The sequence below is a fragment of the Pteropus alecto genome, unplaced genomic scaffold, assembly GCF_000325575.1.
Source record: "Pteropus alecto unplaced genomic scaffold, ASM32557v1 scaffold43, whole genome shotgun sequence".
Classification (NCBI taxonomy): domain Eukaryota; kingdom Metazoa; phylum Chordata; class Mammalia; order Chiroptera; family Pteropodidae; genus Pteropus; species Pteropus alecto.
In genome coordinates, this window is record NW_006435764.1 from 6,948,088 (window position 1) to 6,972,370 (window position 24,283).

Genomic DNA, 24,283 nt, shown 5'->3' on the forward strand with positions numbered 1-24,283 from the left:
CACAGGAGGAGGAAGGCAGCAAGGAGCCTTACCCTACAGAGGTTCTGTGCTGCCTTCCTGAGTCAGACCAGAATAACGGGACTGGCTCCTAGGGTTGAGTGTTGGGGGCTGGACCGGCTGCCCCAGGCCTGGCTTGGGTCTGACCACAGGGATTTTTTCTGGTCTCAGCTGATGTGTATATCTCATGACCAGCCCTGCCAGCAATTTCCCAGCTTTCACTTTTCCTTTTTCTAACCTGCGATGTGGTTCAGAAATCATAAAGGGGCTTAGCAAATGCTTTTGAGGTAGACTCATCTGGGATCCTGGGCCCCTGAGCACTTAGCTGTGGCACTTTGATCGAGTTTCGAATCCACTCTGTTCCCTCGAGTGAAGATTTTACCACCTAAGACTTTATGAAGTGTTCAAAACAGGGCGTTGCGCACATATGAAGTACTCGACTGTAATTTAGTTTTATTTCAATCAAAGAACTTTACAAGTGCCTGGCACCAGGGTTTACCATGCAAATTTGATCCCGGAGTGATCGTTTTAAAATATCCCTCTCCTTTACCTGACAACATTATTTTCAGTAATAAAAAATGAATAATAATAATGTCCAGAAAAGAAAGTGGAAATTTTCTTTTATTGAGCTTTGTATATGAAATCACGCCAGTGAAAAAAAATTTTTTTAAAGAAAAATAAAGTAAATGTTATACAGAAAAAAAAAAAAAACCAGAAGAAAAGTAATGGATTAATAGTTTTTAATTGCTTCAATATAGTTTTGAAAAAACTTTTCTTATATATAGGTTAGTCACAGATTTGAATAACATTACAGTTTCTGTTTTGAAAATTTAACTTCTCAAAAGTTGTTCATGACTTTGTCAAAATGAACTTCTTTGCATATTCATGTTCAGTATTCGGTAAAGCTAGATTTGTCAATCCATCTTTGCTCACAATCGATTGAAGCACATTTTTATTAATTTTACTTTCAAAAGCTCTCACATGAAACAACAGATACACAAGTAGGAAGAGCCTTAAACATTAGGATAAGTTTGAGAGATTTATAAAAATCTCAATAAATTCTAAAGATCGTAATACAATACTGCCTATATCTTTATTTCTTAAAATCAGTCCTACTGGCTTTTAAATATCTCCACATTTGAAACATTTTCACTAAAACATCTTCACTAGAAAATTCATCACAAGTTACCTTATTTGGCGAAATTCTCCCAAGTTTCTGTTCTTCTGCAAAAATCGGAGAAAATGGCTGAATGATGGTGACATTTGTTTAATTCATCACTTTCGAAGAATGGTCTAGCTCTTGGTGAACATGATCTAGGCTTTCAAACACTTCTATCTGCGTTTCTTCTGGCACTGGGAGAGTAGACTCTTTTGTCTTCTGTTTAAACACAGGAAAATGTAGGACCACAGGAATGGGCAACACAGATCCAGCCAGAAGTCAGCTTGAAGCATACTGAAGCAAGCAGCTTGAGCCATTTGGAAAATTACACATGCAGCTGAGTGTGTGTCCGGGGCTGACTCTCTAACTGGGCTAAATTCTCTGACTAAAACTTTCATGTAGAAGACAAGCTTTTTAAAGAATAAGAGATACAAATGGGCTAATTCGAGGCTTACATATATATTATTAAATCTCAATAGGAACCACAGAAATAGAACTAAGAGCAATAAAATAGCTTTGGAGGAAATAGTATATTACCACTGATCTTTAAAATGGTCGGCCTGCAGTAATAACAAACAGAAAACTGACTTTCGATGTGTCTTATTTTTTAAATTCTCTACGGATGACTCATCCCTATTTGTCTACACCCAGGGAAGAGGGCGGCTGCCTCTCCACTCTGGCTGTGCCACTGTCCAGCGCTTCGGGCCTGACAGTTGTTAGATGTTGTTGAAGCAGTGCCCCAGACCTCGCTGGGATGGAGAGGCTGCCTGTCTACCATATAGCCCACATTTCTCCTAAATGGGGCTGAGTGTGGGTGGCTTGGAATACTTCTTAGCGGCCTTGAATTAATAACAGTCTTTTTGTTTTGTTTCAATTGTTGGGTTGAAAATTCTTCTAAAAGTGCTCTCACTTTCCTCTCTGTATCTGTCCAGTGCCCATAGCCGAGGGTCTCATACCACAGAGTTGCAGGGTGGATGTGGGTTATTAGGCAGGAACTAGAGTTGGAGCTGGTAGAATCTTCCAGAGAGCTGGGTTCTTTCCTTATCCTTGTGGTGGGGAAAGAGGCTGTGGGTCAAGTTCCTGTTTTGCCACTTTCAGGTTGATCCTGGGTAGGTGACTTCTCTCTTAGCCTTAGTTTCCCACCTGCAAAATGAGATTTGACTGCCCATCTCAGACTCACCTTTCAGTCTGACCCCTCACTCCCCCTCGGAGACCCTCTCCTCTGGTTCTCACTCTGGGCTGCACAGTAGAATCACCTGGAAGCTTTAAAAAAAAGAGCCAGCCTTGGGCTCCATCTCAGGAATCTTGCTTAGGGCTAAACCCCAAAGCACCGTGAGATCCCCTCTCACAGCTGTGCTTTTGCTCCTGGAGAACCTTCTGCCCCCCACCCCTGCTCGCCTGTCTCCATCTCTTCTCTTTAAGGCCATTTCCTCTCCACCACCCTCTCTGAAGGCAGCGTGAGGGTTGGGCGTGTAGGATTCGGGTTTGAATGCTGTCTCTTCCACACACACATTCCCCCTTATCTTTCAAGACTTCAGCAAAGATCTCAGGTGCTGCCTTTCCATCTCCTCTTCCCATTCTCTCTTAAACCCGTTTCAGCCAGGCTTTCGCCTCCGACTCCCCAGGGGAGCCATTCTCATAAAGGTCGCTAGTGACCCTCCTCCCAGACCACCCTCCTGACCCCCAGACTCATGCATTTAGCTGCTGCCCTGGCCTCTCTCTCTACCTGGCGACCTGGTGGACATCTCGACAGAGCCTGCCCAGTTAGTCTCCCGCTGCCCAGTTAGTCTCCCGCTGCCCAGTTAGCCTCCCACTGCCCTGGCCTTGGCCATTGTCGACTCCTCTTTCCTTCATGCCCCGCCTCATTCCAATGGCCGGCTCTACCCTCAAAGAAATCCAGAATCCATTACCTCTTTCACCCTCCCCTGCTGTTCTCATTTTCTGCTTTCTCTCTGTCCCATCTTTCCCCTGCGATCCGGCCACCCTGGCCCCTGAACATCTGTATACCCACCACCTCAATTCTACCATTACGTTACTATATTTGCTTTAGGCTGTTCCTCAAACACATTCCTACGGGGGGGCCTTTGCTCAGGCTGTTCCCTCTGCCTGGATAGTCCCCACATCTGCGGGGCCCACTCTCTGCCTTCCCTGACCCCCTGTTTCATCTTGCGACCCCCGCCTCCATCCCACCACACTCCAGCTTTGCCTTTTCTTTTTCTTTTCATTTGGTGCTTCTTCTCATATTCTAAATGGTTTACTTATTTACTAAGGTATTAAACTTTTTTGGAGGGAGGAACCTCCCTCCCTGATCCTGAACCAAAGCTCCACGAAGACGGGGTCTTCATTCGTGGACATAGCCCAGGTACCTAGGTTGGTGCCTGGGGCTGTGAGCATCTGTTGAGGGAATGAGCAAATGAGTGGGTTCCTTGACCCTTCCAGGCAGAGGTGGGCTTCCCCAAGGCGAATGGGTCCTCAGGGGTGTCGTCGGCCACTTATATCATTTCCCTGGGGCAGGTGGAGCATATTCATTAAAAATGCACACAGCTTCTGCGTGCCTGCCAGCAGCCCCCTCTCTGCAATTTATTCATGACCTCACGTCTGTGAACCACAGCTGGGGCTAAAGGCTGCAGGCATGCAGCCGGGAACCAGTACATTCTAGAACAGAGACAGAGCACATCACATGCCTGTTTTATTGCTGTCCTCGTTGTCATTGTCCCGGACTCCCTCAGTGTTTTACCTCTGCCTCTCAGAACACTGATCACTTCGAGGGTTTAAAGTTACTCTACGGGCGGAAAGACTAGGTGGACATAGCTGTGATAAAGCAAATATAGTAACGTAATGGTAGAATCGAGGTGGTGGGTATACAGATGTTCAGTAGAAGATGCTTTCGATTTTAAACATTTGAAAATTCAAACTGTACGTTTGGAACTTTTCATAATAACATGTTAGGGAGCATGCTCTGAACTTAAAAAAAAAAAACTCATCGCAGAAAAGCTGGAAAATACAAAAAAATAGACAGAAGGAAAATAATCACAACATCTTAATCCCAGCAGTGAGGGAATCTGTTAGGATGTTGGTATATATTTTTGTAGTCTTCTTGCTGTGTGTATTTATTTTGTTACATAAAAGTAATTGTACGGAGTACCCCAAATTGAGCACACTGATGTTCGTCAAGTCTTAAGTTTTTTTCTGATTCTAAAACAAATATATGTACTTAAATGTTTTAGAAAACTAGAAAAGAGTTAAAAAGAAAATTAATACCCCCAAATTCTACCACCTAGTAATAAACACTTTATGTTTTGGTGTATTTCCATAGCTTTTCTGTGTTTTTCTTTTTTAAATAAAGTTTAAAAAATATATTGTTTTGTATAAAAGCTTTTTCATTAGCCCTTATATTATGGGCATTTCTTGTCATTAAGTAGTCTTTTAAAATATAACTTTTAAAACATAACTATATGGTATACTAATATATAAATATGGCAAGATTTTATTAATCTCTTTATGTAGAATATTTAGGTATCTGATATTTTGCCATTGACTTTGTGATAGACATCTTTTGTGGGCATTTCAGATTATTTCCTTAAGTTTTGGTCTATAAATAGAAATTGGATTAAAGGGAATGAATATTTTTAAGGTTAGTAATACAAATTGCCAAATAGCCCTTCAGAAAAGCTGTACTGATTTCTATTCCCATCAGCAGTGTATTGAACAGAAGATGCCTGTTTATCTGCATCCTTCCCTATATTTAGTATTAGTGTTTTAATTTTTCCCCAAGCTAGTTTTTAATTTGCATTTTTTTGTATTAATGGTAATATAATGTATTTCTTCTTTTTGAATTATTTATCATGCCCTTTGTCTATTTTTTATATTTTAGAATTTACATCTTTTTTAAAACCGATTTATAAAAACTAAATGTTATAAAAACTATATATTAACCATTTTTTTCTGTCATTTTCTTCCAGTTTGTCACCATAGTTTGTGGTGTTTTTTCTGTGCATAGAATGTTCTGGTCTGGCTCTTTTGGTTATAAGGAATGAGCAGCCCACTGAAGCTAGTTCAAGTAAAGAAGGTTTAGTTTAAGGACACATGTAGAAAGGTAAGGGGATTCCATGAACATCTAAGAATAGGAGCTGTAATAAGGCTGGGCCTCCTGGAAACTAGCGCTGAGAGGCAGTTCAGGGTCAAGGTGGTTCCCGACATCTGAGCAGCTGGAGTTTGTGCATCTTTACTCTAGTGCTCCGCGGTCCACCATTGACGTGACTCAGCTAGCTACTCCTGATAGGCCTGCTTCCTTCTCTCCCGCTAATAGGCATCTTCTATTCTGTCAAAGATGGAGGTCTCTCCTCCCATCCTTGATTTGTCTCATGGCCCATTGGGGTTTCTCTTGCTTCCTCTAAGTCATAATTTTTCAGTTTTAGCCCCTACTGCCCCAAAGCGATTTTTGTTTCATTTCTTGGGTCAGATTTTTGAGAGAGAGCAAGAGAGAGAGAATTCGATTGGTCCAGCTCCATTTATCACAGTGGCTCATAGGATGCTGAGCAGCTTGGGACCTGTGCCTTCTAGTCCAACTGGCTGGGGCTGGGGTGCAGTGGTCACGTCATATCGTATAAAGTACGGCTGCCTGGACAGCTGGGATTGTGGGGATCATTTCCCCTTTAAAAAGAATATGAACGTAGCAAGCAGTGATAGAAACTTTGAACATTTTTTAACTTTAACATTTTTTCAATTGTAAAGCCTTTTAATAGTTTACTTTGTGCCTTTTTCTTTGGCCTTTATTCTTAGAGTGTCTTTCCTGATTCCAAGATCAGGTTCATATCCAACTATATTATTTTAAAACTTATTTTGTGGTTTTGTATTACATGTAAGTATTACTGATTTTTAAGCATCATTAGCATGGTCATAGTTATAGGTTCCAGATGGGAGATGGTTTCAAGAGGTTTTGGTGACAGATGATGTCTACCTTTTCCCATTAAAAATCTGCAAGTTCATCAACATGAGGCATTTTTTTTCCCCCTCTATAAATCTTCAGAAATTTTTATTATGAAAGTAATTCATATTGGTAAAAACCAATTAAATCATATAACATAAAATGGAAAAGTCTCTGAATCCTAACCTCCCATGGTATATAATATACAACGGTTTAATGTATTTTACTTAGATCACACATAGTATAAAATATGTTTTGCTTATAAATATATAAAAATGTATTTTAAGCAAAGATAGGGATGATAACGTGTTTCAACTTAACTTTTTTCAATTATTTCTGTGTCTGCTCCCGTAAATCCACCTTGTTGTAATGGCTGTATCTACCTATGGATGTAAGGTAATTTATTTAATTGGTCTTTATTAGCGGTTGTTTAGATTGTTTTTCCAGTATGAGTTTCGGAGGCCGGAAATTGTTCCTTAATTTGCTTGCTAAGGAAAATGGCTGTTCCACGCTCTTTGTGACTCTGCTTTTGTGGGAAGGATAAAGACTTTTTGTTCTGAAATCCCGGGGGTGCAGAGTCTCAGCTTTGCCATTGTCATGTCCTGTGTCACAGCTATAGGAAGGCCCTGGTTACGGTGCCAGGTGGGGAGCTCCGGGCCCTGCCCTGGAGAGGCAGCTCCTCTCCTGGTGCTTCCTGCTGGTCCCCTTACTCCTGGGAGAAGAACGACCTGGTGACATGATGGAACTGGATTCCCAGGACTGGGGTCAAGCTGAGTGAGGGAGGCGTCACTGCTGATGCTTTTATAACTGGCGTCGGCCAACTTTTTCTGTAAAGCGCCAGATAGTGAAGATTTTCAGTTTTTCAGGCCATATGATTTCCGTTGCAACTACTCACCTCTACTGTTTTAGAGACAAAGCGGCCACGGACAACATGACCATATGTCAATGTATGGGTGTGGCCACGTGACAATAAAACTTCATGGACACCGAAGTTTGAATTTCATATAATTTTATGTGGCATAAAATATTATTTTTCTTTTGACTTTTCCCTCAACCGTTGGAAAAAAATGTGAAAACCTTCTTAGCTTGAGTGCAAAAATAAGCAGAGGCACAAATTTGGCCCATGGATTATAGTTCTCGTATTTCTAGTTTTATAACATGATTTCTTGAGTTCTCAATTTTGATTCACCTGAGTTGGCTCGTGTATATCGTTAAGTAATTGTTCCTCTAGTTAGATTTTAGTGTTAGAGAGTGAATTATTCATATCCTTAGTTCGTTGGCACCCTGTCCTCACTGGTCCCCGTTAGACCCCTTCCACCTTCTTACAAGTTTCCTTTCTTTTTTTTTGGTTCCCTTTTATCATTATTCCTTACTCCATCTCCCCAGCGGCCAGCATCCTAGTGTGTTTAATGTGAATTCTTTAGTTTGCATGATTCTTTCCTTGCTGTTGCTTTTTATTTTGTTTTTATTTTTTTATTTTTATTTATTTATTTATTTTTAGGCGAGGCAACCCTTAGTTGACCTCACAAATTGCAAGGACCTTGTCAGCTTACAAACCCTTATTTTTTATTTTTTATTTTTTATGCCTACAGCACCTGGTCTTTCTAGGTGGTCTCCCATCCAAGTACTAACCAGGCCCGACCCTGTTTTGCTTCTGAGATTAGGGTGGCATGGCTGTAGACTATTGTTGCTTTTTAAAAATTTGTTTTTTTCGGATGTGGTTCTCATAGGTGTGTATTATTGGTTTGTGTGTGTGTATGTTTAATTTATGAGTGGAGTTGTATTGCAGAGCTCATTCTCATTTTCCCACTCAGATAATCTGTATCTAAAAGATAATCCTCATTGCCATGTGAACATTGGACCCTTGCTCTAACTAGTGCACAGGGCCCCGTGGGTGAATCTACCACCACTTATCTCAATAAAAAAAAAAAGAAAAGTTTCCTTGAGAGATATCATGTTTTCAGCTTGTACACATTTGGAATTATGTGTTTTTTGCCCTCACAAGGGGCAGGCAATTTGAGTATTAAAAAAAAACAAAAAAACAAAAACCCCTTATTTTCTTTCGAACAGTAGATATCTATCTAAAAGTATTAACAATTTGTATTTATTTTTAAACATTAGTATTTTTAAAAAATTAAGGTCTAATTTACCTGTTTTAGTATTCAGTTTGAGTTTCGATAAATACATACAACTGCATAACCATCACCACCATCAAGATACAAAACAATACAGAAAGTTTAATTGCCCCCCAAAATCCCTCACGTCCTTTTGTTGTCAACCCTTCTCCTCACTCCTAGTCTCTGGCAATCAAAGGTCACTTTCCTGTCCTATAGCGATGCCTGTTCTAGAATGATATGAGTGAGATCATATGTTGCTTTTGGGGTGTAGCTTCTTTCCCTTAGCAGCATGCATTTGCCACTCCATTATCTCTTGATGTTCAATGTCTGAGTTTCTTTGTAGATATTGTTGTCATTGTGCTAAGGTTTTTTTCTGTGAGTAGGTCCCTTTTCGTTGACGTTTGTCTGGCACACAGTGAGCTCTTCACGTCTGTGTACCTATGGCTGCTTATTACTTGACACTGTGTTGCTAATGTTCAAACTGTCTCCTATTCTAGTTGGTGGCCTCCCTGAGGGCTGGGTCTTTGTTTTTATGTCCTTGCTTATTTGTGGAGACTCCCAGTTAAAGTCCTCTTTGAGGATCCTTGAAGACCCCTGAGCTCTCGTCAAACTATACTTTTTTTTTTCTCCTATTCTTGGAAACAAATGGGATTCATACATTGCAACCATTGTTCCTTGTTCCAGAACAGGTTCTCGGTAAGTTCTGGGTGTCTCCTTTTTGGAAGATAAATTCTAATTACCATATAAGAGAACATGACTTATCTGCAACATTCCCGTGAAAAGATGATTTTCCTGCCATCTGTGATGCTTCTTTGTAGTTTTAATGTTTTCATTGACCCTGTTTCATAGGTGTTGTAGAGTTGTGACCAGTTATTCCCGCTGCCCATAGTTTTTATCCCAAGGGAGTCCATACAAGGGCGAGTCCCTTTCCTCTGCTGATCATTGATGGAATCTCTCAGTCAGACCCACATTGCTTGGGGGTGGGATGTGGGCAAACCCCCTCCTCACCTCTTCACTGAGCTGAAGGGAGTGAGGCTGTGAGTGCTTGTGAAGGCTCTGGCAAAGGACAGAGGGGCTCTGTTGCTGGGGGTTCTAAAGGGATGGTTTCCTTGCTCATGAATAAGATTGGACCAGAGAAGTTCTCACTCTTGATTCTGGTCCGAGTCCAACCCCAGCACTTAGCACACTGTCTGTTACTGGCACCTCAATAGTGTTGAATGAAAGCGATGGTGAACCTCTCCAGACTTTTCTCAAGCTCCGTCCCATGCTCCCTTATCAGGGTGGCGCTCTGAGCAGGTTTCAGCCCCCTCCATACCTTCCCCCGCACACTCTCGCTCCCACACACCCTCACTGTGATATCATAAGAAATACGTATTTGATCTTTGTCCCCAGTTCCTGGCACAGAGTCCTAAAACCCTTGTAATTTCCCAAGTGGTTGGGTGAGAGGAGTTTTTTAAAGTCATAAGAAGCCTCTTTTGACCATGCCCGAGTTTATGCTAATGAGGTGATGAGAGATCTGAGGACCAGCTCTGAGATTAGAGGTCTGAAGGTTGAGTTAATCACTCATGGCCAGTGATTTAATCAATCATGCCTACTTAATATAGCCTCCCTGAAAAACCCTAATCTAAGGGACCAGTGAACATGCTGGGGTGCTGGGAGAGTGGTGTGCCTCGGGGAGGGCCTGCAGCTCTGCTCCCCTTCCCGCATACCCGCCCCTTCTCGCATACCTCGCCCCGTGCATCTCTTCACCTGCCGGTTCCTGCATTGCATCCTCTATAATAAACTGATAATTCTGTAGGTAAATCTTTTCCTGAGTTCAGTGAGCCACTCTAGGAAATTATTAAACCCATAGAGGGGATTGTGGGAACCCCCTATTTATAGCTGGTTGGTCAGAAACACAGGTGACAACCTGGACCTGTAATTGGCATCTGAATTGCAGAGGACAGTCTTGTAGGGCTGAGCCTTCAACCTGTGGGGTCTGCGTTAACTCTGGGCGGGTAGTGTCAGAGTTGAGGTAAATTATAGGGCACCCAGTCTGTGTGCACCAAGGATTGAATTTCTTGGTGAGAAAAACCCACACATCTGGTATCAGAAGTGTTGGTGTGAGTACAGTATACAGGAGAGTTTTCCTTCTCACTGTCTCTCTCCGTCTCTGTCTCTGTCTGTCTGTCTCTGTCTGTCTGTCTCTGTCTGTCTGTCTGTCTGTCGCTCTCTCTCTCTCTCTCTCTCTCTCTCTCATACACACACAAATATACACACATTTATCATCAGGATAAACAGCCAGGAGGACATTACTGCCAAAGACACACCGATTTGTGGTCAGGCCCTAGGGCAGATTAGGGAGTTTCTGAGGAACACCCCCCTGATTGGACAGCCTATAACCTTTGCCACCTGGTTTCAAGGTCTCGCTCATACTGCCTCTAACAGCTGTGTTCTTGGTTTTGCAGCCAGAGCCCAAGCCTGGAGACCTGATCGAGATTTTCCGTCCCTTCTACAGACACTGGGCCATCTACGTTGGCGATGGATATGTGGTCCACCTGGCCCCCCCAAGTAAGGGCACCCAGGGCCTCCACTGGGCAGGGGCTGAGAGGAGAGGGAGATGAGAAGCTATGGGCAAAGGCGACCCCAATGTCGGTTTCCGAGCGTTACGAGAAGGCAGTTTGGTGCGGGCTGGTGGTCTTCAAACTCTGCTCCTTGGAACCTTAGGGATTTTGTAGAGGGGCTGAGGTGGGCTACGCAGGGGGCAGCTCTGCTTTTATGGTTTTATATACTGTGGCTTTGTATAAGACACATCTAACTCTTAAATAGAAAACTCCCTGAGCGAGCATGGGTTTCTGGGCAGCAGACTTGGCCATGAACCCAGTGTCTACTCTCCAGCCTCGGTTTCCTTCTCTGTACACCGAGGCTAAGAATACTGAACTTGGGGAATTGTCATGACAATGCCCCATCCCTTTTCTGAAACTTTTTACTTAAACCGAAGTATAATGTGCATATAGTAAAGTGCATGAACATAATAATGTGTATAGTCAGCGAATTAAAAACGATGTATCTATCCATGTGACAGGGACCCAGGTCAAAATCTAGAACATTCCCACTCCCCTAAAAGGCTCCTGCATACCTCTTCGGTATCCCCTCCCCCTCCCCAGAGGCAGCCATTATTCTAGCTTCTCTCGCCACAGATTAGTTTTGCCTGTTCGAGAACCTCACTTAAGAGGAATCGCGGTCTGTGCTCTTTTGTGTCTGGCTTCTTTTGTGAGGCTGTGAGAGTCACGTGGCGAGCGGCAACATTTCACTGCTCGGCGTTTTCTGCGACGTGACTGTGCCTCAGCCTGTTACCTGTTTTGTTAGCAGACGTCAAATTGGCTCCAGTTTGAGGCTGCTCCGAGTGTGGCTGTTGTGGGCATTTTTGGAGGTGTCCTTTGCCCACCCCTTCACTTTAAACTAAAGGCCTCACACTGTACTTATAGAGAAATCAGAAGAAACCAGAGTAGATGTCATCTTCCCCACTCCTGATTACCCAAACCACCAATATCTGCACCTATAGAATCTACCTATCATCTGCTAAAATGCAAAAAAAATACCCACATGTGTGGGTCCTGGACCCCTCTTCTTACTTTCGTAAGTGCTTTGCTTCTCAAATTCCCACCTTTTTCTATATCATCATCGTCTCCCTTTCTATTAGGCTGTTCCTATTGGCGTAGAAACCACGGTCAGATCTCCCGTCGATAAAATAAACTCATCCTCACGTCCCTTCTCACTGGCTCCCCGTAGAGCAGATCTCGTGTCTGCCGTGGCCATCGCTGTCCCTCCCCTCCCATTCTCTCTTCGGTTCCCTGAACCAGGCTCTCTCTTTTTCACCTGCCTCGTGGAGCAGCGCTTATCGAGACGCCCGAAAGACTGTCCACATCCTGCCGAAGCCAGAGGTCGATGTTCTGGTCACAGCTCACTTCACCCCTGTCCACTCTTCACCTGGCACCTGTCTTCTCCTCCTCTCCCGGATTCCTAATCCTTACTCTCCCCAGGTGACCTCGTCAGGTCCTCTGACTTCTAGTACCTTCTCTTTGTCGATGTGTCCTAAACCCACACCCTCAACTTAGGCCTCTCTGCCCGACATCAGACTTTAAATTACCATATCGATGTGTGTTTACGTATCAACCTTAGTGTGTAATTGGGGGTTCCCATAGTGTTGGCCCAGCAAGGTTAGGTGACATGTCAAGACCTAGTGACAGAGTCAGAATCAGAACCCAGATCTTCCGACTGCTATCGGACCACCCACCGGGAGGCACCGAGGGTGCAGAGTTTAGGGGGGCCCTCACTCTTAGGGGTTGGCTCTGTCCTTGCCCGGCCCTGACAGTTGTTTCCTCCTGATATTTTGTGCTCTAGGCACCAGTTTGCCTCACCCCGGTCCCAGCCCTGCCACCCACCCCCGTAACGCGCTGAAGTTCACCTGGCCCAACTCCCATGCCGACTGTCCTCACAAACGCCAGGCTCGCACATGGCACCATCTCTTTTATTAACACCAGCGAACCCCTCGAGCACCTCCCGCCTTATTGGTAGCAGTTCAGAAGTCCCCCGATTTTCTAATGTCTCAGGATTGTGTTCAGGGCAAAGCAGAGCAGACCTGGGATCTGATCGGTCCCTCCTGCCATTGCTTCCTGCTGTCATGAGGTGTCACAGTGAAAGACATCTCGCCTAGCATAACAGGGTGCCTCCCCTGTGGGGAGAGTCTGGGGGTGTCCCAATCTCGGCGGGGTGCAGCGGCTCTTTGAGGGAGCGAGCCTCCTCTCTGGGCTTCAACGGCTTGGTGCACGCCCACTTTTTCTGCCATCAAACCCAAAGTGTGCCCTCCCTGCACCCGGCAGGTTGGCTGCCCAGGCCGTGATGTCGTCAGCTTTCCCTGCTCGCCATCCTGGTCCTCGTCTTGACCCTAGACTTCCTTTCTTTGAGGCAGTTTCATTACTGAAGCTATGTTGCCCCTTCCGGCCCCTCAGGCTTGGCCAGTGCTGTGCCAATGTACACACTGGGCCTCCCTGGTGTCCCATCTCGGGGAGCAGCTGTGGAGCTTTTGTCCCTTTGCTCCCATAAAGGCAGCAACTACTTCTGCAAATCCATCCACCTTTTCTGCAGTAGGCAGCTTTGTGTATGTCAAGGAAGTATAGCCATGATAGCATCATAAAAAGTTCACACTCTATTCTTCCAAGGACATGACCAAGAGGGTCACTGAGGTGTCCCAGAAGGCCAGCTTCTCTATGTTAAAAAAAAAAAAAAATCACAATTTTCCATGGAACTTTACTACCCCTCATTTCAGATAAGGAAACCAGAGACCACAAGCCCCTTTTCCAAGGCCACACAGCATATGCCTGACCCTCCTCCTTTCCCCTTCCACACCTGCTCAACCCCTTGTGGATGTTGCCAAGGGTAGATGCCCAGTCGGGGTCCCGCTCTGAGCCCCTGGTGGCCTGCCGGGGACCAGCCCCTCTGTCTCTTCTTTATGACTCCGCAGGCGAAATCGCTGGGGCAGGTGTGGCCAGTGTCATGTCTGCCCTGGCCGACAAGGCGATAGTGAAGAAGGAACTACTGTACGATGTGGCCGGGAGAGACAAGTACCAGGTCAACAACAAACATGATGACAAGTACCCGCCGCTGCCTCCCAGCAAAATCGTCCAGCGGGCGGAGGAGCGGGTGGGGCAGGAGGTCCTCTACAAGCTGACCAGCGAGAACTGTGAGCACTTCGTCAATGAGCTGCGCTACGGGGTCTCACGCAGCGACCAGGTGCGTCCTCCGTCAGTGTTTCTGTCCCCAGGAACCAGACCATTCCCTCAGCTGATCCTGGCTGGGCATCAGTGTGGGCCGGGCCAGAGTGGAGACAGAGACAAAATATCGGAGACAGAATCCCTGCCCTCGGGGGCGGGACAATCGGGGTGGGGACGAGGGTGGGGAGACCTGCAAGTCGGCAGTGCAGACCTGCGTGGTTACCAGGTGACGGCCAAAATCACGTGAATCATTGCCATTACGTCATCTTCCTGTTGCTGAGTCCTCCCTGGCTGCCCTTCCCTGGGTTGGACCCTTACCACAGCCCCAGAGGTGGGTTTCATCATTCCCACTTGACAGATGGAGAAACTGAGGCTCACAGTGCTTAAGTAACTTGTCAGTGGCCGTTTATTACATAACAAATCCGTGTTGATCTCCAGAACTGATACTTCCCCTTTCTTGGGATTCTGCAACTGTGCTGATAAGTGGCAGAAATGAGATTTGAAGCCCAGGTCTGTTTGACACAGCTTTTGATGCTTCTAAAAAGCACTGTTCTCAGCTCTGCTGCAACCCAAGACTTATTCCAAGGGATGCAGTTTGGTCATTTACTTGGTTTGATTTCAGCCATGCCCCGCCTTTTTTGAATCTCTTTTTCTCCCCAGTAACTAACTTCCTTCCAATTCTCTTTCACTCCCTTCTCTCCCTTTCTGTACCTTTGGTACCGTGTGTGTGTGTGTGTGTGTGTGTGTGTGTGTGTGTGTGAAAGAGAGAGAGAAAGAGAAAGAGAGAGAGAACATTGGAGAAGTTCTTAGAGGTTTGTTAATGCAAAAGAGTGTAAGTTTTTCAAAAATTTGAAAGCACCGCTTCATTGTCATCTAGCTAATGCTATTGTTGTCGAGAAGTTGGAAATGGTTCTGATTTTTGATCCTTCGTATCATTTTCTTCTTCCTAGAAGCTTATAGAATCTTCTCTTTATCTTCAGTGTTCTGAAATTTCACTACGATATACATGTGCTGGGCACTTGATGACTTCTTTCAATCTGGAAACCCGTTCCTGCAGTTCTGAGAAATTTTCCATTTCTCTTCCCTCATTCTGGAACTCTGATCATTCGGATGTTGGACCCCTAGACTGCTCCTCTGATTTCTTTGTCCTCTCTATCCTATTTTCCATTTATTTAAGTTTAGAAAACTAACATTTATTGGTAGACTTGGGTATAATATTGAAAGTTTTTTTTTTTTTTTAAAGTAGCAGTGACAATATCAGCATAAAAAAGAGAAACTTGTGCTAAATAAATCTGTTTTCATCCTTGGTGATATTACATAACAATTGAGGTCCTCATTCACGCATGGCTCTATGTCAGGCACATTTCCATACTCCTATGCACATTTCCAAACTTCAAATAAAACTTACTCTACAAACTCTAGAAGAAATAAGATGCTCTATGAAATTCAGCGTGCTCCATTAGGAAGATTTGGTAGATTTATAAAATACCTCCTAATCATCTCACTTTTAGTTATTCCTTATTGATTATTAATGGACTAAAGAATGGATTTGCAGGTTTATATAAGTAGAGCATTTTGTGTCAATACCAAATTGTTACATAATTTAGTAAAAGATGTATGTCCCTAGGCATGAATAATATTTAGAGCAATTAAATACGATTCCAAATATGAGATAGTGAAATAACTAAGAAATGGTTTCTATCATTTACTCTTCTCATAAACAATAATTCAGCTCTTCTTGCAAAAGGATACAGTGCAGATTGGACACAGCACAGTGTTCTTTTAGCTTTCGCTTTCTGCATTACCCGCCCACTCGAAAGGGCAAAACAATGACAAAACAATAAAACGGCATAAAGAATTCTTCTCCTCACAGAAAATGAAACCAGGATATTCTTCACAACAAAAAAAGATACCATCTCTACTGTTTCCAAAGATTTCTTCTTTCATTTTTGAACTAGGATGAAGGTTTTTCCAGCGTGGCACTGTTGACATTTTGAGTCATTGACAAGGAAGCTAATTCTTCATTGTCAGTGACTTGCCCCGTGAATTGCAGGATGTTCAGCAACATCTGGGGCCTCTGCCCACGAAGTGCCAGTAGCACTCCCCCACACCCCACACCCCCAGGGGTGAGAACCAAAATGCCTACCAGCATGTACCTAAATACCAGCATTTGCCTTTGTAAGTGCTGTCAAAACGGCAACTTTCCTTTTCATATACCTCATAGAACATTTTTGTTTGTCTTTAATAATCTGGTCACTCATTGTGTTTATTTGTGCTGTGCCCTTTGAAGCAGACTAGCTTATCCTTCAACAAAGTATTTGTGACTCATTTAATTTACCAGTTAGAAAGGAAAGCAATGGATTTAGACTAAAATGTTGTTTGTGCTTTACCCGCCTAAGAGTATTCTAAAATAAGATTCTCTGACTTCCCACTACCTAAAAATACTCAGGCTTCAAAAAAGGTATAGTTAGTAGCCTTTTGTAAATAAGACTTTGAAATGAATAGTACTTTTTTAAAAAGCAGCTACATTTATAATGAAATCTACTCATACTCAGATAGAATATTAAGGTAAATAGAAATTGAAGCTGTAGCCAATGGCAATGAATATATTACATAAATCTGGATAAATTGCAGGGTATCATTTAAAAATTATTGTAAGTATTGAAGGCAAATTTCTATACAAATATTTTTATCTTGTAACCTCTCATAATCTAAATTCAAATGCTTTCAGAATAACACTAATCTTCTTTCATGCACTCAGTACATCGCCGAAAGTGAAGAAAGCACGTTAGAATTTTCTATTTCTTGGAAACAATTCTGGGGCTTAACTCAGAGAAGCTGTGTAGCATAAGCAGCTAATTTTCTGCAGTCAGATAGAATTTCAGTTTGTCCACTTAAACGACAAAGACAGATTCCTTAGCATTTCTAATTTCTATCTTTCATGATATTCTGATTTAAGACTGGTGATGCACACCAGAGAGCACATTTTAACAATCAGAAGTCCTGTAATTTCAGTACAGTGGCTGGGCTGCACCCGTCGGACCCGTCGGTCTTGCTCCAAGATAATCATCAAGGCATCTAAAGACAGCGCTGACTCTCAGGCAAATCATTTTCCTTGTAAAATTTGCACGAGCAGGACTAACTTAGATACCACTTTCTTGTATTAATTAAACTCTGACTCTGTGCAAAGCATGACCACAAACAATGGGGTTATTGCTGTTTTCCTTGACAAAGTATCTTTTGTATGAGCCAGTTGCATCAGCATTTCTTCTCATACCATTAGGTTCTGTAAAAGACATATTGTGTCTCCTCCAGCATCTGCAAAACATTGCTCCCACCCTGACACATAGCTTAGCAAGAAAAACACTGGATGCAAGTGGATTTATACAGGTTCCCTAGCAAATTAACCCGAAAGAACCATGGCTACCACAAAACTGGGCCTAATTATTTTTTTAGAGAAAGGTTTGAAAATTGAACAGCAGTCAAACCTCAGGTCAGGGGCTTCATCCAGTTTTGTCATCATGTGTTCTGGCTGCTAAGAACATCAGTTCTGGGTACCTCGTGATGTTAGTTACACTGGTATGTTTCTGGAGATCTCACACAGCTATGCTGGACACATTTATGGCCTAGATAATCCTGGGCAGCACCAAGATTATCTATCTATCTATCTATCTATCTATCTATCTATCTATCTATCTATCTATCATCATCTATCATCTATCTACTTATCTAATCTATCATCTATCTATATCTAGCTAACCATCAAAGACCTCCAAATTCTTCTCTGCAGTGGTCATGTAGGAGTTTTGGCATGACAACATGTACAGTCTAGGTAAGCTCTGTGGTTACAGTAGCAAGGGCCGTGTTGATGGCATCAGGAAAGAATGTGGGTTTTGGGTGTCAAGACCACATTTTCATCCTTTTTATTCCTGAGATTTTTGGTACACGATCTTCGCTGGACCCCTTGGCATTAAATGATTAAGAATCTTTTCCTTTGTTGTTCTTGATTCTGCTTAAATGCCTGGCTTGGTTTTTGAGTGAGATTTCTTGATCTATGTTTATGACACTCTTTTATGCCTCCAGTGGGAAAAAGCACAGTTTTGCTGATTTTAGCCCATGTGCCTTGGGAACAGTTGCTATGAGCTGAAGAGAGAATTTGCTCTCCCTTTATTTTGTCGCAGGAGGCGGGGCTCCCAGAGCTGGGCCCTGGATGATGCTAGAAACAGGAAGAGGCTGAACTTTCTCACCGTTGCTTGATGATCTGGATTGTTTCCACTCAGTTTTGTGACCTTTAGTGCTGCTGCTGTATCTGTTAAAACATGAAGGGCTGAAATGGTGGATGTGAGGATATCACGGCTAAGGGACTGAGAAGGAAGCTGGGGGAGAGGCCGCAGGATACACTAGCCTTCTAGCTGGACTGCAAATTAGAGCAACAGACCTCTATGTTGGGAATGATTTTTAAGCTTCAGAGTGCATCCTCAGCACTCATTGACAGAGGCTCTTTGTCTGCACTGAATCTGAAACTGTCGGTGCTGTTGGAACTCAAGGCCATGGCTACCATGTTGTAGTTCAGTGGCAGACTGTCATGTCTTTGAGTTGTATGTGAATAGTCGTGTACATCAAACATGCTTGAATGCTAAGGCGAAAGAAGAGCTAGCTATACCAAATCTAATTCCTAAATGCTTATTAACAGTAGTTGAATCCCCAAAATCTGGAACACCAATAGCAATGCTCACTGTGCTTTTAAGCACTTGAGTTTATAAACCGGATTGAAGGTCAGAGGTAAAGGGGAATGTTTCAAACAAAGAGAAGGATGAATCTGAGCTGTGGAAGTGTGTGTGTCCTATCAAAGCAATGATCCATCACTGGGCAAAGCCGAAATAGCAGAACAGTAATCAATGGCTTCTGTTATATCTGTGAAATGTATTAGCAACATTTTTTGGTGGCTGTTTACGAGGACACTTAAATGTTTGTTTTCCTATAACTGCCTGTAGTCTTTGACCCAACTATGAGATGGTTTCACCTTCATCTTCTTGCCTTCAGGTGTGTAGACATGGATTGACATTTGAAGTTATGGGTGCAATAAAGTTTTGTATCAGGTTCCTGGGCTTACAATGCATGCTCCTATTTCTTTCTCTTTTGTCCTTCTTTCTGGAAAAGTTTTAAAATTTAAATTTTAGTTTTTCAAATGAACATACACTTACAATATGAAAATACGATCAGCACTCAAAGACTTAAAATAAAACACAGGGTTCCCTGCCCTATCCCTCTCAGCTCCTCCCAGTCCCCATCCCAAAAGGCAACCACTCTTCTATTTTTTAGTCATTAATTTTGACATTTACCTATTTCTGCATTTCTAAACAATATGTGTATACTAGTGTCTTTTTATTAAAAATTTTTCAGTATGCTCTTTTGAATTCTTATTATGGTAAGTGAAGGCTAAATTGTTTAATACTGTTGTGTCCAGAATAACCAGACCCAACTTGAGTGCTCTTAACCAGGAGACAGTTTATTAGCCGTCGGCTGTCCTTGCAAAGGAGCAGCCTCAAAATGCCAAGATACAAGGTTTTTAAGCCCCAAATCCCATTCCTCATTCTGTCTTAAACACAAAGGTCCATCTTTCTCCTATTCACTACCTGTCAACCCACTGGTCAGGTGTGCAAGCGGGAAGTACAGAAGCAGAAAGCTTGTTGTTAGAATGTTATGTTCCTATGGGTGATTGCCTATGTTCCCATGGGCAATAGCTAGTGTTCCCATGGGCGATGGCCAAACAGTAATTTTCAACTTATATACAATTGATTATTTTTCATGCCACGCAAGCAAGCAGGGTTACACAGGCTAAAATTGGCAGTTAGCTTATGAGCTCATTGTTACAAGTTTCATGATTAACAGAATGTGGTTAGGGGTTCCAGAAACTAGGCCTAAGTTACAGACTTCCTTTGTCCAATTTCAGGTTTTAATTATTCTTTAACCCTTTCACATTTCAGCGGGCTATTACAATACTATCATCCCCTCTCCCTCCCCCATGCTCTCAGCATAATTTTACATTATGCATTTTTATTAAATTACTATTCAGTGTTTGTTTTAGGCCTATGCAAATTTTACTCACAGATGACTGTTGCAGTGTATTTGGGGGGGGATAGTTTATTTTTTCCTTGAAGACAATTATTACTTCCTTTCATTGCTTGGTTTTCCTTGTACCGATCATTAATTCTTCCCACACCATCTAATTAGCTCTCAGTACAGGTTTCCACAAGGAAAATCACTCCAAAGAATCTATCAGTTCTGTGTTTTCCTTGGAGAGAGCCATTCCGCTCTGCGTACTGGTTGCTCCCTGGCTGACTCACGCTTCTCCCTAGGGTTTCCCTTTACGGCCAGCCTTGGGATTTCCTTTGCCTGTTTCTTGGATTGGATTCCCTGCTTCCATAATCTCTTAGTTTCTTATTTCTTTGCTTTTTCCCTTTGCCCCCCCAGACCATATGCCCCAGAAGTTGCTTTAAAGTAGAAAGACAGTACGTGGGATAATGGTGACAATGGTCAACTCAACACGCCAGGCTCTTGAGTCACAACACTGTTACCTGGATTGGTTACTATGTGTTTCCTGTGGCTGCTGTAACAAATTAGCTACCACAATCGTAGTGGTTTAAAACAACGCGAACTACTTGCCTCTTCGTTCTGGAGGTCAGAATGCTGAAACAGGTCTCATGAGAATCGAAGTGCCAGCAGGGCCGCGCTCTTTCCTGGAGGTTTGAGGGCAGAATCTGTTTTCTTGCCTTTTCCAGCTTCTGGAGGCCACTGCATTCCTTGGCTTGTAGCCTTTTTCCATCTTCAAAGCAGGATGTGATGAGGTCTTTTCACACCGTATCACCATGACATTGACTCTTCTGCCTCCCTCTTTAATTACATCGGGCCCACCTGGATAATCCAGGATAATCTCCCTATTTTAAGGTAAATTGATTAGCAACCTTAATTCCATCAGAAACTTTAATTCCTCCTCACCATGTAGCATAATATAGGTCCCTGGAATTAGGACATGGACATCTACAGGGGGTCATTATTTTGCTGACCAGTTACTCTCGACAGCAGTACAAAGTTGTCCTAGGATCTCCCTTCACCATCATTCCAGCGAAATCCCTTTCTATTTTCTCCTGTACCAAGCGTTCATCTTCTGTATCTCATGGCTTCTTTTTAAATGGACACCATCGTTTTGATGGAATTTCTTTCAGCAGCTTCCTGAAAACAAACGCGTCGAAAGTGAATTTGTTGAGACCCTGTATGTCTGGATTATTTTTTATTTTACCCTCCCACTTGACTCGATACTTCGTCTGGATACAAAATGCGGGGTTAGCCATTGTTTTGCTTTAGAATTTTGGAGCATCGTTCCATTGTCTTCTTGCTTCCAATCCTGATTCTTGATCTTTTCTCTGTTTCCTGTGTCTCTTCCCTGCTGTAGCAGTTGTAATATCTTTCCTCTACCTAATATTCTAAAATTTCACAGGAATGTTCCTTGATATAGATCTTTTCTGATCCATTGAGATGGGCCTTGGAGCACCATTTCAATCTGAAAACGTACATGCTTTGGCTCTAGCAAATTTTCACGACTTATTTCATTTGATTCCCCTCCTCTGTGTTTTCTCTAATATCTCTTTCTGGAATGGCTGTTATTCAGATACTGGACTGCCTGGATTGTTCCCTTTTTTACCTTTGGCTTCTATTTTCTATATTTTTATCTTTTTTGCTATTTATTCTGAGAGATGTCCTCAATCCTGAACCTTTTTATTGAGTTTGTCATTTCTATTGTACTTTTATTTCCTAAGGACTGTTTTTATTCTCTCAATATTCTATTAGTTTTTTTTTTAATAGCGCTGTGTTTTTACTTATAGGATACAATATGTTATTATTCTCTAATAATAGTTTTTAAAAAGATACTTTCTGTTCTAAATACGGATTCTGTCTCTCCAGATTGCTTTTTTTTATGTTTGTTTTGCTCTGTGTTTTCTATTTTAGAGGTCTTCCTCAGATGTCCGGTACCTTGGTTTTATGCTTGTGATTAAGGGTTGGGGGGCTTACTACTGAATGGAAGCTCAGAGTGAGCTGGGAGGGGACAGTGGCTCATTGACTTTGAGTTTCACTTCTAGGTGATCTGGGTGAGCTGTTTGGTAATCCACAGTATTGATATCTTTTGTTTCTACTTGGGCTGGTCAGGTGCTCCAGAAAAGTTTTCCTGACTCTTATGTGGAGGGCAAAGCTCTGGGAATAGGGAGGGCTAGGAGGGCCAAGAGTCTTACCCTCGGCATGTTTGCGGTCTCTCCCTCTCTGTTATTTGGCACGATAACCACATCCTCATTTGTGCTTCTAGGTTTCCAGCCCCCCAAATCTTCTATTTTACCCTCTCCAAAGAATAAACTTTCAGTCTTCTGTTGCGGTTAGGGAGGGCATCCAGGGACCTAGCTAAAACTCTCCCTCTTCTTCTTCTCCTTCCAGAGGTAACTGGTGTTGTCAGTAGGTAATCTTTTTCAAGGATTCCGTTGTATAGTCATGACTGATCCTCAGCTTTCCCCACTGTTGCCTCACAATGTAGTACTCTCTGTGTCCTTGAGGAATTATGCCTAAAACAAATGGCTTACTTTACTTTTAATTGAGTTTCCGGAAGGATTGAAATTTGACACATGTTCAGTTTTCCCCTTGGATCTTACTCCTACTTTTTGTCAGGGAAATGGGGGAGAATTGGAGGATGGAGCCAGGATGGAAAACAAAACACTTTTTGTTTTCTAGTACAAGCAACACAAGTTGTATAGCCTAATAAGTTACAGTATAACATCACTACTACTCATAGTTGTCATTTATTTAAGAATATGTAAGAGCACTCCTGCGCCTGGCTGGATGCTGGGGATTCAGCCATGAGCAGTGGTGACGTACTTGCTCTCGTGGAGGTCATCGTTTATTGAGTATTCAACAGCAATTCCTCCTTGACTTCGCACTTGCTTCAAGGGCTGCCCATTGATCGGCCAGAATCCCAACCCTCCTGTCTTTTCCATAACCTCCCTCTGGGGATTTATGTGCTATAAATACCCACAGGGCGAATGGAGTTTCCATCTTCAAGCCCAGGTACATTCCTGGCTAGCTGGCTCCATCCTCCAATTCTCCCCATTTCCCTATCAATATTTGTTGACTCCTGAGTTTGCTAAGGCTCTCTGAGCTGAATGTTCTTGTTGAATATACAGCCTGGACTCAGATTCCTGACAAAGAATCTGATCCACCCTTCTCTCTCTTGCAGGTCAGAGACGCCATCACGGCAGTTAGCATCGCAGGAGTGGGCTTGGCAGTCGCGAGCCTCATCGGAGTTATGGTCTCAAGAAACAAGCGACAAAAGCAATAAGTTGAAGGGACCGTCCTGACAGCAATTACTTTATACATCAAGGCGTGGGGGGCTTGTTTTGCTAGAGCTTTTGAGGTCTGGTTTATGGATTTCATTCTGTTTTTATAATAAGGCTTATTTTCATAGAATTAAATAAAGCCCAATAAGGGAAGATTTTATTGGGGGAAATGCAGCAAAAACTGCCTGGTGTGAAGTCCGTTGAAGGCAAAGCCGGGCTCTGTTCCCGGCAATGCCAGGTTGTGCCCTGGCCCTTTGGTGATTTCCTCTCACTTTCTCTTTGTGGGCTTCGTTGTTATTCTTGCAGGAAACGAAGTCCCACTCCGGTTATCTCAGGTAATGGGCGTTTCTGGTCGTGAGGATACACGGAGGCAGCAAGGGGGACAGACCAGCTTGATATACAAGAACAGGAACCATCTGACAGCCAGGACCTTGTCCTGGAACTAGACCCGGGATGGCTTCTAGACTCAGCAGCTGGAGTCTGTAGACATTCCTGGAGTTCAAACCAAACCAAACCAAACCTTTGCCATAAGGAAACTCAGTACATGCTCTTGCCAATCTTTTTAAAACCACCCTTATTTATGCTTCCTCACCGCTTGGCCTTCCCATGACCCCCGCAAGTCTCTGATCCCACACACTCACCTGCGGCCTATTTCCCCAAACCTACCAAGCGCTCCCAGTTCCTGAGAGAGAATCTGATTGGCTCATCTCACTCCTAGCTCAGCCTACTGATTGGCTGCCGTTGGGTCAGGTGACCCCACTTGGCCAATGAGCTGTGCCGGGTGGGGCCTGATCATGTGGTACAAGGTTGGCGCAGACTCTATGGGGTGAAAGGGTGGCAGGCCCCACTGAGCCCTTGCAGGCGGAGTTGCCATAAGGAATGACCACTTGTAGCTAGTCCCTTGAGGGCTGCTGCTGCTGCCCGCTGGGCTTGGCAGATGCTCAAAATGACCA

The 24,283-nt window shown here is 43.3% G+C and overlaps 1 protein-coding gene across 1 annotated transcript in view; it reads left to right on the forward strand.

Moving 5' to 3' along the window:
* LOC102884995 (HRAS-like suppressor 3) overlaps window positions 1-23,511 on the forward strand; it is a 24,474-nt gene extending 963 nt beyond the window's left edge. The window contains exons 3-5 of the mRNA XM_006911182.3: window positions 10,648-10,750; window positions 13,704-13,972; window positions 23,231-23,511. Coding sequence (XP_006911244.1) covers window positions 10,648-10,750; window positions 13,704-13,972; window positions 23,231-23,332 — 474 coding nt within the window. The 3' untranslated portion in view covers window positions 23,333-23,511. The remainder of the gene's footprint in view (window positions 1-10,647; window positions 10,751-13,703; window positions 13,973-23,230) is intronic.
* Window positions 23,512-24,283: the final 772 nt, after the last annotated feature.